The 14,598-nt window shown below is 37.6% G+C and overlaps 1 protein-coding gene across 1 annotated transcript; it reads right to left on the reverse strand.

Moving 5' to 3' along the window:
* Positions 1-1,575: 1,575 nt before the first annotated feature.
* tmc5 (transmembrane channel like 5) lies at positions 1,576-12,861 on the reverse strand. The gene is made up of 21 exons (XM_057844069.1): positions 12,718-12,861; positions 11,899-11,997; positions 9,964-10,184; positions 9,810-9,881; positions 9,601-9,708; positions 9,351-9,453; positions 8,723-8,798; positions 8,358-8,618; positions 8,053-8,195; positions 7,820-7,964; positions 6,734-6,886; positions 5,305-5,471; positions 4,488-4,563; positions 4,301-4,398; positions 4,111-4,206; positions 3,913-3,988; positions 3,202-3,335; positions 2,907-3,080; positions 2,498-2,576; positions 2,314-2,406; positions 1,576-2,240 (listed from the first exon to the last, which is right to left on the reverse strand). Exons 2-21 carry the CDS (start codon positions 11,967-11,969, stop codon positions 1,668-1,670), a joined length of 2,919 nt encoding a protein of 972 aa, XP_057700052.1. The 5' UTR covers positions 11,970-11,997; positions 12,718-12,861; the 3' UTR covers positions 1,576-1,667.
* Between the last annotated feature and the right edge of the window lie 1,737 nt (positions 12,862-14,598).

Raw genomic sequence — 14,598 nt, forward strand, 5'->3', positions numbered from 1 at the left:
ATCATCCCATCCAAGTGTCTTCTGTTTCTTTGGAAACATTCTCACATGCTTGGCACCGATATAAATCAGTACAAGAAAGTTTTGCAGACATACAGGAACATCTTCCCATGTCACAATTGGTTGCCTTTCAACTACAGTTGACTACTTGCAAAACAGTATCGGGCAGGATTTTTAGTCCTCCATGTCACTGCCAACTGCCCATCCTCAATGTCCCACCCATTCCCAATGGGTGAAGGGGCACACATTTTAACTTTCAGACAACGTTTCATAATTGCTGCTTGATAGTCTGCTGTCCTGCAATGTTGGTACAGAGCATCAGTTTTGGGGGGAATAGAATGTTCTGGCAAGACTGACGAGGCCATACAGAAAGATCTGCATTTGGCATCATTTTTGGCACATGACTGGCAAAACAGGTGGCACACGTATTTACACAACGTGTTAAATGTTTGTAGGTCAAGTTTAAAACTGCTGCCCAGCTTTGCAAACCCAGTCAGGTATTCTTTTTTATGACGTGCAAAAGAAAAGGTTTTTTTTGCCTTTGCCATGAAAGGCACAAGCAGAGTCACAACCTGTGATAGTATGGATGCCAATGAGTGCTGAACACACACTAGTGCCAGGAGCTGCAGAGACCTTAGAGACGTCAGTCCTCGTTCTGTTGCCTCCTCCTGTGAAAAAATGCAATTTACACTGTAAATCTATCTGCAGACTAACAGCATTCACTGCCACGTCAGTATCAGGGCTTTTATTGACTACAGCTTGATGTTCTTGAGCCAAAAGGTTTATTTAGCCATTGTCACCCATAACTGGTATGCAATAAAAAGTTCTACTGGATTCACTTTCGACACACTGTACCCTATACACATTTTATAACAAAGTGGTATTGATATCTGGGCTAAAAAATGGTATCGTTACGACACTAGTTTAAATAAGATTTTTTTTAGCATAAGTTAATAACAATTAACCTTGTAGTAAAGGCGTGCGTGTGGCTTACCTGTAGTGAATGTCATTAAAAATCCCAGTCGACGCATTTTCAGCAAGATCCTTCGACGGAGCCTGGGAAGAAAGCCATTGTCTGACGCAACCACGCGGGCTCTGCACGTTTTTTCCAAATTCCTGCCCTTTTTCGCCCTTGGACAGTTGAGAGATGCATATAGCATCGTTTCGATGCCTTTTGACTAAATTCCGAATGCGGTTTTCTTATCTTTGGTTCATCTTCGCTCGTGTTGTAGCTTGGCACGGTCGCCGCCATATTGTTTGTTTATCGAAGCGCATAGCAACAGTCCTCGTCTCCTATTGGTGCACGTGACCTAAAATGGCTTCACACACTGACGATACGACTCCGCCGTATCAATATCACTGCGCCACGGGGGAAAAAAAGACCGACACGAAAACGCTAATTACTAAAAAATGACTGGAAACCGTGAGTAGAACTTTTTTTTTGGTAGTAATTAGCAACGTATGTAAATTACAATGCAGAGGTCACGTAGATCCATTTCAGTGGAACGAACCAACACAATTTTGGCTCAGCCAATACAGCCTACTATATACTGTATATATGTTTGTTGACAATAAAATTATTTGGATAACAAGTTCTGATACAATCTATCTTAGTAAGCATGCCATACTTGCATTTCAGTTTCAGTTTCATATACCCTCAAACATTCTCTTTAGTAGCCGTCATCATACTCATTCTGGGCTTGTTGTCGGGCTAACATAGCTTGTATGAGAGGGCTGGAACTAGTAGGCGGATGTTGAGGGAAAGTACGGCTCCAATGAAGACCCTCATCTTGTTCTGCTCTTTGCCTCGCCTGCATCACCTGTATCATGGCATTTGATAATGAAGATGGAAAGCCATCTCTTTCTTGTGGTACATAATCTTGTTTCTTTCTTGCTTCCATTGCCTGAATCACAGCCATGGAATTATCATGAAGGTTTTCTGGAAATTCTGCTGAACTGCGGTATTCATCTCTTTCATTTTCTCTGTCATCATGCCTGGAGGGGATCCCTTGCCTGAAGGATGACTGGCGTATTCGGTACATTTCGTCTACTTGCTCCTCAGCTCTCTGATGGTTCATCCTGGAAACCGCCTCAGAAGTGAAGATATCCGGAGGAAGCTGTATTCCACTGGGGAAGTGTCTTTCCTCTAGCTCAAGTTGTTGGTGACTAATCAAAGACTGAACAGTTGTGTTCTGATAGGAATGAGCTCCTGTTGAAGTGTCATCCAAACGCCGTTTGGCGTGCTACCAGTATAATGGGAAAACAGAAAAATATTTTATAAAGTGATATGAACATAATATCATTAAGAATATGTACCTTCTTTTTATTTTTCTGTTTGTGCATCTTATTAGAATAAGATTTCTGCAGGTTCTGTAGTTTCTCCAGCAAGAAAGACTTGTCTTTCCCTTCCTGGTAAGAAACAAAAATGTAAACGGAGCAAAGTTTCAACCAAAATGGTACATAAATCAAACACCCGCATGGACATTTAAGTAACACTCACATTGAGAATTTGCTGTCTGAGACGACCAATAAGCTGCTTGCGGCCCTGAGAGACTTGCCAGAAGATATATATGATGATTCTGACAAGAAAATCATGGCAGTCAAGTAAAACAGAGAAAGAAATAGTGCTAATAAGAATATTCACAGGATTTATCATTAGTAATTCAAATGTTCTAATGTTCTATTTCAACATTCTACGAAAGGGAATTTTGAAATGAACAAGTGATGCTACATTTGACAGACTCAGTATTTTTAAAAATCTAATGCCAAAATGAGTTGCTACTATTTTGTTGTACAGTAACAATATAATTTATTGTGATGTAGTTTTTTTCCGATTATGGCTTCATAATAAGACGGTACAACTATATAGTAAGTGAAATTCCTACATTTTGCAATCGCCGTTCACTTACAAGATTATGAGTGTTGCGAGGAAGTAAACGATTTCACTTTTAATGACGTTTTCATAGATCCAGATGGCCACTTGAGAACCGGGGATGTCTTCCATATTGTCAATCCAGATTCCAACAATACTAAAGGTGTTGTTTAGGCCCCGAAAAGGGCCACAATGCTCAGAGGGTGTAAGTCTGCAGAGAAATGTCAAAAACTAAATTAGAGGACCTGACATTAAAAAAACAGATCTAAAAAATAATGCTATTTCATCTCCACTTTAAAAATAGATTTTTTAAAGATATAAATGGACCATACTGCCAGGCAGTGTATGCAAACGTTGACAGTGCTCCCACAAAAAAGGGGAAGAAGAGGAGGGCGATGAAGATGGCTTGCATCTGAGCAGCTCTGCCTGTCCTCCTTGGAGGCTGGCAGTTGTGAGTCAGGCTGACCTGGGGACAAACACATGCTGTATTGTACATATCATAATGAGATTAAAAAATAATAATAATAATTTCATTTTTACCCTGTATTGGAAAACATGACTGGCCCTATACAGTATATTTAGAGCAATGAATAGCAGTCTTTTAAAGGTCATTAGCAATGTTCATGAAAGATTTAGCAAGTCAACTGGGCTCCAATTACTGATCTTCCTACGTTCATATATTGTGCCATTAATTATTTGACCTCATACAAATGGGTTTTTGTTCATAAAGACCTACTAGCTTTCCATATGAAATAAGATCTGCTAAAAATATATAGATACTTTAATTTTTCTCGCTAATGTTGCTCTGTCTTGTTCTTTTATGAATGTTTTGTTTTACACGATTTAAAATTTTAATCCTATATTTCTTTTATTATTCATATTTGCGTTGTTGTGTTTTTATCCTTCTTGTCAAGAGTCTTTAAGTGTAATGGAAAGCATTTTAAATTTGAAAATGTACTATTACAGTATTATTATCAAGATAAGACACAGAGTTGTTTTGTTGAAGAATTAAAAGAAGCTGTGCATATATAGTATTTATTTACCTTTTTTATGAAAAATAAGACAAACAACTTTACTATCTGAATGGCAGGCAATAGTGGTGAGAAGTAAATCCCAATCCTAAAGCGGAAGGAAGAACAAACATTTTTATAAACAATATTATGTAATCTCAATATTAATATTATTTAAAATATTAATGCACTTTGATTAAATTATCAATTAATGAAAGTAAATTGTTTTACCAGACTAGAGTCTGTGCATAGATGAGTTCAAGGACATTTCGGGCAACATCAAACTCTGGAACTCCAAGACGTGGGAGGAATTTTGTTCCGATCAAACTATACCAGATCAAACCCAAAAAAAAAAACAAAAAAAATTGTCAAAAGTTCCATCTGTCTTGAAATTATGATATTTCTCAAACACACAACTCACTTGCTGAGAAACTCTCCAAAGAAGGATCCCAACATGAGAAAGAAAAAGTCAAAAATGACCAAACGGTACAATGCCTGTCCAACCATGGCCTCCCAACACTGTAGGAAAAACGTAATTAGCATAAAAGAAGGCTATGTGCAACTGCTTTCTCTTAACACTCTTAACACTCTATTTTTGCTAAACGCACCAAAAATCTCTGAGCCACCACATTCATCCAGTAGTAGCATAAAACACCCAGAATAAACATCTTGAGTAAAACATTCCTGTAAGTAGTACAAAAAAACATTTAAACAGAAATCAAGCAAGAGCAGTTAGATATGTACAAAAATCAGAATGCATTGTTTTCAAAATTATTGGGCCCGCACTGCACCGATTCTATTGTGGTCGACATAAAATTTTTTTTTTTTAAATCGTATTCATCATCAGATTAAAAAAAGACGTGTAAAATTGACAATTCCATTTGTCTATATTACAATATGTGTTTATTTGATCGGTTTATGAATTAGATTAATAAAAATGTCAGACTTACTATAAAATTATACGGCAGTGGTGGTTGAATAACTTTGAACAAAACTGTATAAGATAAATGTCATTGACTCCCAGGTCTACTATCTAAACTATAATATTTCATGACTATGGAGTACTTTATTTAGAAGGCCCTGTGGGTCATTGGGCTATTATAGCACATCTGCTTTGCAGTTAAATATTCTAGGTTTGAATCTGAGCAGTTTCTATGTTCTCCTCGTGATAGCAGGGGATTTCCTCCTGGTACTATGATTTCGTCCAACACACCAAAACATGAAACATTAAATATATGCACCATCCATAGATGTGGATGTTTATACTTGTTTTTATATATATAAACAGTGTGACCAACTGGGAATCAGTCCACTGTTACTGTTCTCTCGGCAGGGGACTGGCTTCAGTTAACCCATAATCATCAACAGAATGAAATGTATAAAATGAATGCATATAATACTTTGATGAGAAGCCTGCTATCAAACCTGAGCAACAGAGTGTAGATCTGGCTCCGCTGATTAGAATATTGCTCAAATTTATTGAAGAGAGAATAGAAGAGTGGGACCACCAGGTTCATCAAGGAGACCATAAAGGGAACCAAGAGAGTCTCTGCCTCCTGACGCAGTGACCAGTTTGAAGCATCTGTTGTGTTCTGCAAAAATGGAGGGCATCTTAAGCCATGGTGGTTTTTAATGAACAATGGTTTGGATTTAAAAGAAATCCTTTGCCACTCAGTTTAAATCGTGAGTAAACAGTTCCTTCTGCCTCAATATGTAAATCAATGGGATTATTCTGAACATGGTACATCATCTCCAAGAACAAGTATGCAGTCTTCTGACTGTTAAATGGGCAGACAAACAACTGCAGCAGTTGTCCAAAATGCAGTTGTTCTTTATAACCATTCCCAAGATATTCCTATTATGTCTTTGACACTTAAGTCACAATGGAATATTTTTTTCTAAATGGTACTAACTGGGTGGGATCATTTCAGAAGAAGTATGGGAGGCTGCACTGAAAAGAGTTTTTCGGTGCAAAATTATTCATAGAGCACCCTGGACTAAGGACAGGCTGTCCAAGATTTATAAAGATGTTGCCTCTACCTGTGAACAATGTAACCACTCACCGGCCAATCATACCCACATGTTCTGGTCTTGCCTATCTTTATATATCTTTTGGTTGGAGGGATTTAGGATAATCTCAGAAATATGTCAAAATAAGTCCAGACCCCACTATAGCACTGTTTGGAACATCCTCATCAGTGTTGAAATTTTCCAAGAGGGATCAGGACAGAATTGCCTGTGTTACCCTATTGCCAATGCGACTGATACTCCTTGCAAGGAAATCTCCCATCTCTCCTTCTCACATGCTATGACGATCCGGTGTACTCTTGGGGTTTCTAAAAACAAATTTTATGCATGGTGGACCCATTTCCTGATGTATGCCACAGCCTTGAACTTACCTCAGATGCTAAATGATTGGTTTTCTTCAAAAGCTCCTCCTAATTGGCCCCAAAGGTCATACGTATACATTGTTGTATGCTGATTTTTGGGGAGAACTGTGTGGGTTTGCTTGGCGTTGATAATGTACAGGAGACAGCGCCATATTATATATTTTTATGACTGTTGAGGTACAGTTTGTTAATGTGTGTTTGGTTTTTGTTTTGTATGTATAGGTCCTTTTTGTTTTTTCTCAGTGTGTACTATGCCCTTATACGTTATGGTCACACAGGTTGTTAGTTTGATCCCAATGCTGAGGATGTATGCCAAATTTAACTTTTGTGACCATTAAACAATAAAAAGATTTTTTTTTCAATGGTACTAAACATTACAGGTCCCCATTCATTCATTAACCACACTCTACACCAAGTCCTATTTTTGTGTTGGTTGAACTATACTAGTAATATGACTTGAGTACCTGCTGTTCATATTTGCAGAGAAAATAGATGCTGGCGGCACAGCCAACAGCCAGGCCAGTGGACAGTAGCCACGAGCCCAGATGAATCCCAATGCTCTTGAGTTTTTCAGTGACAGTGGGCAGATCTTTTTGGGCCTTCTCTGACATTGACTCCTAGATGGATACAAGAGTTTTACATTTTAAATACAATTTCAAATTCACAAAATCACATTCAGATGTAAAAAAAAAAAAAGCAAGGAAAACATAATTCGAAAATCCTTTTTATTTTTATTTTATTTCATTTATTTATTTATTTATTTATTTAAATCTTTACTTTATTGAATAGGAATAGAAAGGCTGAGTTCCTTTCAACTAAAAATATTGCAAGAAATTCAGAGATTTTATCCTCTATGGTCCAAATTATAATCAAAAGCTTCAGGGAATATGCAGGAAATCCCTGGACGAGTGCAAGCAAGTGCCAAGGCTGAAAATTAGCATCATATGCCAGTGACTATCATTTCTTTAGGCGGCACAACAATGAAAAAAAAAAAACGGCATCTTGTCAAAAATGTGTGTTAACTGTTAATGCAGGGTCAAAGTTGTATTCAAAGTGAAAGAGACAAAAAGCAGTTATTCACATTCGCATTCTTACTTTCAGACAGTAGTGTTGTATTTACTGACCATGCATATTTTTATGGACCCGGGATAAAAAAAAAAATTAAAAAAAATTTAAAAAACATGCATTCACCGGGAGAACATGCAAACATATTTCAGTGAGATGGACTAGTGATTTGAGTGATGCACATATGCTAATTAGTCATCCACCTGCCTTTAAAAAGCCTAGATGGCCATGGCATGTCCTGGGAATATTTGAGTTAAATAGAGCCATTCCTAGACATATACAGTATTTGAAGGCACATACTGTATGTAAGTTATTATTTGATGTAACATAATGGTAAACTCTAAATATACTGGAAAAGATATCAGCACGGGGCTTGCAGAAGTCTGGGTAACCCTTGGGTGCAATTTCTCAATGCCTGAAGGTTCAACCTTAATGTGTTCAAATGTTTTATGCAAGTACAAATACCAGGGGAAGACAATATTCACCTTAAGTTGTACTCTGAGGTTGTTCTTGCGCCGTCTCACTGCTCTCTCATTGATGATGCTAAAATCCCAGCTGCACAAAAGCTTCCATGCACTGTTAGAAACTTGATCCACAAGCATGTAATTTGTCCTGAAGGAGTTTGCCATGCTATAGTGGATAAAAGAAACATTATATCAGGTAAGTGCTGTTAATACACAAATATTTACAATTACTACATTACTTTAACTATACAAACCTTGCGATTAATGCAATGCCGCACAACACCATATAAATGGCAATCGTAAAAAAGTAGGCTAGCTGCATATTGTATTCCACCAGACCTACGAAGGTTTCATTGCTGTAACCACTGTAGTACATGACAGTGTAGTTGAAGTAACCCTGTTGTAGTTGAAACACATTAAATGTTATCTCCTGATCAGAAATGCAAATTTGTATTTCAATATTAGTTAACCTTTAGTATGTTGATTTAAAAAGTTACCGTAAAAGCTAATTAATACACAAAATACACCCACTATTTGAGAAGTACTGGGCTAAACTTACAGCTCCAGTGAGTAGCTCCAGTCCTCTGAAAGTCGTATTTGGTGGTAAATTGGGGGAAATATCATAAATCAGGAGTGGGATGGTGATGAAGCCAAAGTTAACCAGGAAGGAGAATACGTTGAACATGAGCAACCACTTGAGAATTATAAAATAGGTAAGCACGCTGGTGCCGAACTTGCCACCAATCCCTTTCATGATGCCTTGCCAAAATGCCAAGGTCTGTCGAGTTGACACGATACTGTAGCCACACCTGCGAAGAAACTGCAAGAACATAGATTATGACACACATTGCACATACTCAAACAGTGTGTTTCAATATAATAAGGGCCTGGTCTCATATTACAATATGCTGTACATAAACTTACTAGTGATGCTCTTGCCGAACAGTCTGCAAAACATGTGAAGCGCTGAGACTGAGATTCAAACGCCAGCACTTTACTCCTGTAAAGTCAGTCAAAAGATTATTTAGTAAGACTGTCAATTTTTTTAAATTAATCAAAACATTTTTTATGACAGTTACCACAGGATTCTGTAATTCTGTAATCAGAAAGAGAAAATACTTTGGACTTCCTGCTAACTAGTTTCATCATGGCCCTTGAAACCATGATGACATCTAGAACAAGACACATTGTTTTGTTTAATTGTCTAATCGAATGATAAAAAATACGTATATGATCTGTATCATCACAGTGCCTTTACAAATATACAAATAATGTTTAGTTTTGACTGACCATTGTACTACCACAATGGTTAAGATACTGTTAAACCACAGTAACACAATATCAGTCAGGGTTGAGCAAAGTATAAAGTTGGACATCTGTACAATAACTGTTCCCTGTGAAACCTATGCGAAAATGTTTAATTTGCTATATAAATCCAATTCTTTATTATTATTTGTAACTATATGTATTACATAGACTCCAGTGTCTCAGAGTGAACTGCCACATTGGAACTATAATGAACTGCACATAGCGATCGCAAGCCTTTATTCACCTTATATGTTTTTTCTCTTCAAAACTCATTGGAAGGTCCCTTATGGCCTTTATTCGGTCTCCTGTTGACATTGCAACAAGTTCTTTGATCAGATCCTGCTCCTCTGTTAATCAAAAAAAGGAAAGAAAAGGACTGTTTTAGTTTATGTTGACATCACCTTTCTGATAGAATACAGTAGTTTCACATGTCACTGATAACTCTGCATATACTTGTTCTATTATTTCAACAAGTAAATGTACCTGAGTCTTACCATTTTCCATCTCATTCTTGATGGCCTCCTCTGTGAATGCTAGAGGATCATCGCTTTTTAACATGTTCATCATTAATCCAGTGCCCCTCCATCTCATTGTCATTGTGCCTGAAAAAGTGAATTAAGCAAAATGAAAGTTGTGAGATGCTTGTAGAGTAACAAATCACCTTAATACAGTATATTGAGTTTGATGTTAGAATAACCATTACCTGATGATGTAGTAGGTAGTCGGAGAGGCGGCAATTGATTATACTGAGTGTCACGATCCACGTGCAATGAATCTGCATTACGAAGAGTGAGCTGGTATATGATTGGCTTCAGTTATACAACATTGTTTGTGACACTAGATTTAGCCCCACTCACTGAACTCATGCTGGAATACAGAGCTTTCTGGCCGTCTTGACTGGAGTTCCATTGGAATACTTTCTCTTCCCCTCCAGGCCTGCTCCTGCCAAGCCCCCCAGGGTACTCTCACTACAGCATCATCATTGCTCTGACCAGAGTCATGCGTTTCCTCCCTGTACTGCCACCAGTCACGTTGTTCCGATACATACGGATTGGTGTGCTGTGGTTTTCTAGATGACCTAAATATAAAACAAAATAAACAATGTGGAATATGGAATGTTTACTGTATACGCAACAGGTTGCGCAAATCATTCATTCAACTTCCATGCCGCTTATCCTCACTAGGGTCACAGAGTGCTTCAGCATGTCCCAGCAGTAGGCAGGGTATGCCCTAAATTGGTTTCCACCCAACTGCATGGGACAAGGAGAGAAAAACCCATTCACACACTAGGGACTAGGACAATTTGAAGTGGTCAATGTTTAGTGTTGAATGATACTTAATATATGAGTGCATAATTAGTTTTGGGTTTTTGTATGTTATGTATGTATTTTATTATTTAGCAGCAACAATTATGCAATGCACCCCATGTCCAGTCGTACATTTCTTCTCATACAAGAATTATATCAACTTATTGAGGAGAAAAAAAATCACCGGTGGAAACTGGACCACTGTTGGTTGAAGGAGAGGAAGATGGTGCGTTCGTAGGAAGAAAGTGAAGAGAAACACCCAGAGACTAGAATTGAGAGTAGGGACTTTGAATGTTGGAACTATGACAAGAAAAGGTAGAGAGCTGGTTCACATGATGCAGAGGAGGAAGGAGGACATATTTTGTGCTTAGGAGACCTGGTGGAAAGGGAGTAAAGATAGAAGTTTAGGAGCAGGGTTCAAGTTGTTCTATTATGGTGTAGCTAGGAAGAGAAATAGAGTAGGATTTATTGTGAAGGAGTAGTTGAGGAGCCTGAAGCTAGAAATCAAAGGTGTGATGATCAATGCTTTTGGTGGGTATGCGCCAAAGGTAGGATGTGAGCTGGAGGAGTAGGATAAATTTTGGTTGGCCTTACCCAAGTGGAAGAGTGAGGTTACAGGGAGAAGAAACCAATAAGGTGAAGGAGTTTAAGGTATTCAGGCTCAACAGTCCAGAGCAATAGAGAGTGTGGAAAAGAAGTGAAGAAGCGTGTGCAGGCAGGCTGAAACGGGTTGAGAAAAGTGTCAAGAGTTTTAGCTAAAATGAAAGGAAAGTTCTATAAAACTGTGAGACCAGCGATGTTGTTTGTTCTGGAGACAGTGCCACTGAGGGAAAGACAGGAGGCAGAGCTGAAGGTGGCAGAGATGAAGATGCTGAGGTTGTCTTTGGGAGTGACCAGGATGGATAGGATCAGGAATGAGCATATCAGAGGGACATCACATGTTAGAGGCTTTGGAGAGAGAGTCAAAGAGGCCAGACTCCAACGGTTTGGGCATGTCCAGAGGAGAAATAGTAACTGTATTGGCAAAAGGATGCTGGATTTGTATATGCCAGGCAGGAGGTCTGGAGGACGATCAAAGAGGAGGTTTATGGATGTAGTTAAAGAGGATATGAAGGTAGTTGGTGTGAGAGCAGAGGATGCAAGGACAGGGTTAGATGGAGTCAACTGATTTGCTGTGGAGGAAAAAGCCGAAAGGAAAAGAAAAAGACTGTATGAAAGGATTTTACAATTTTCTATTCCTAAAAGTTTACGGGAAGAGTATTTTATTGAGCCAAGGCAAACACTAAACTTTTTTCAAAGAATTCTTGACCACACACAGTTACTGTACATATATATTGTGGAGTCTCACGTAAATATTACATCATCACTCTACACAATAAAAGAGAGTTGCTATGCTAAAGCTACTGTAAAACAAGGTTCCTCTTTGTTCCAGGAAATGTTGGGATAAACAATGTGTAATGAGTCGCATTTCAGATTAACACTCACTTATCAATTTCCAGAGTTTCGCTGGCATGATAGGCAGGGTTGAGAATTCCTCCGTTGCTGTAACTTGACATGAGAGTCTTCTGATTGTAGAGCCTCTCACTATAATGTGTTAAACAATGTTCCAGTTTAAGAACAAAACATGTAAATCAAAAGCCTTCTTCCATAGGTTTTTACGTGGCTAAGCCACTGATGGTCACATTTTGAGAGTGTAATTTAATCTGCCTGCCCCTTAACCATCTGCTCATCATTAATTTATAGACTACATTCACAACCAGGATGCCGTGGCACCATAGTTTTCCGTAACAGATTATCAGAGGTGCAGTGGAAAATTCCATAGTTAATTACTTAAATGTATATTTCTTCTTTTATTAATGCCACATCTTAGTTATAGGCAGCACAAAAACTTTTCTATTAAAAAGCAGAAATTACACCATGGAATCCTGTGCCATCTCCGATTGCCAATGATACAATAAAATAAGTCAAAGCTTTCTGTGGTTACTGTATATCAGAATTTTGTTCAAATAAAAAGATTCAACCTTTATTTAATGTTTCTTTTTGAATTTCTGTTGTACAGTTAGATTTCTCTTCTGTAAAATGGGTGTTTTGGCTTCAAAGTTGGTAAACACTAGACTAGTTTCCAGCATTTGTACACTGGTGAATTACTAACCAAGCTCCATCAATTCACAGCATAAGAGAAGCCCCCATTATTGAAACTTCAAAATACTGCAAAAATGAAAATATTGGCCTAAAAGTGGTTTTAATTTACTGATGGGTCAAAGTAATACAGACATTGCATAAGAACTGATCAGATTGGTTTACCTGGTGATTCTGAAGAGCTCCAGCAGGTGCGAAAACCTATTTATAAAATAAATACAAGAAACAAACTATAAACACCTAGACGTTCACACTAATCAGACTAAAAGGAAGAAGGAATCTGTGTCCAATGACAATAATTTAAAAGAGTGAGTAGGCTACCGCCGGTAACCAGGAAGTGAGGGCTGACGTCGTAAAGGTAAAAGTCCACTGCTTCTGAATAGACCGGGTGGGTCTCAGAAAAACAGTATCTATTGTGACCAAAGAATGAATTCCAAAGGTATAATTTATTTAGCATCCTTATTCGATCATGCAGTACAGGCAAGCGTCCAATTCTGCAGATCTGTCACTTTCCTATTACTGACAAACACTATACACATGCACACCCACCCACCCCACCACCACACACACACAAACACAAACACCATATTACTTTTGGACATCATGGTCATTGTTATAAACTGGTAACAGCTGCTGTAACTTAATAGGACCAAGTTTAGATAGACATGAATCTTCTTATTCATAGATGCACCACATGTAGACGACTCTTGTGTAGAGGTGGGTAGAGTAGCCAGATATTTTACTCAAATAAGAGTAGCGTTACCTCAAAATAATATTACTCAAGTAAAAGTAGTCAGCCAAAAAAAACTGTACTCAAGTAAATGTAAAAAAAAAAAGAGTATTTGGTGAAAAGGATACTCAACTAATGAGTAACACTGTGAGTAACTGCTTATGATGTGTGATTTTTTTAAACAAAGTTTTTTTTTCAGCACAAAGTTATCTAAATGACCTGTTATTATTATACTGTACAACAATCCATTATATAACCACATTGAGCAAAAAAAAAAAAAAAAAAAAAAAAAAATTGAATTCTGGTGAGAGGGGAAAAAAATTACAGAAGTTAAGCATCATTCATACAAAGAGCATGACTGACCTCTAGTGGAGAAATAGTTCCAAATTTGAATAGCTGAATAGTGAATAGTTCCTATTATGAAATTATAAGGATCATATCTCCGGTTTTCTGTGGTGAGTCGGTGCCAAATAAAAACTGGGAGACAAGCTAAAATCTGCGCTTTCGCGTCCTGTTGAGTGCAGCGCTCTGTCAAATGTTTGTTTTTTTTAATGGTGCTTTAATGACACCGGCTTGATAATAGAATGGCAAGCTTGAGTCAGATTGATATAATGGATGTGATTATTGTTGCGACTCATTGGTGAAACTGGTAGAGCTACTGTTGGCAGTAGTGTTGCTATAGCCCAAAGTAGCAGTGTAAGAGTAGCGTTTCTTCTTCTTCCTTTCCTCTTCAAATCTACTTAAGTAAAAGTAAAGAGTATGGCGTAGTAAAACTACTCTTCGAAGTAAATTTTTCTCAAAAAGTTACTTAAGTAAATGTAAGGTGTTACTAACAACCTCTTCTTTTGTGAAATGTGAAATAAAATATACACCCTTTTAATAATGTTTGCCACAATTTATATGATTTAAAATAAGGATAAAGAGTGATGGTAAACTTTTTGATTTTATTTTATTTCTTTATTTTCCCTTCAGGCATGACAAATCCAAACAAACATACTGAATTTATATGTGTTTACATTTAATTCAACCCGAAAAGAAAAGGGCAGACAGGAGAAACCGAAGCTTATCAAATCCCGCCCCCAGTATACCATAGGACGCAGAAATTATCGAATAACAATTTTTGACATTCCAGATTGTGTAGTGATTACAGTTTTTTTTTTTCCCTCTCCTTGATTGTTCATTTTCCCAATAGTCCTTGTCGATTGCGGCAATGTGCTCGTTATGTTGATTAAATCCACTAGATTAGTTCATAATTCAGAAGTTAGTTCATTCAGTTAATTCGATCCAGAAGATAGGGAATAGCTGAGGACCGATGA

Source organism: Corythoichthys intestinalis, chromosome 8 (genome assembly GCF_030265065.1).
Source record: "Corythoichthys intestinalis isolate RoL2023-P3 chromosome 8, ASM3026506v1, whole genome shotgun sequence".
Taxonomy (NCBI): Eukaryota; Metazoa; Chordata; class Actinopteri; order Syngnathiformes; family Syngnathidae; genus Corythoichthys; species Corythoichthys intestinalis.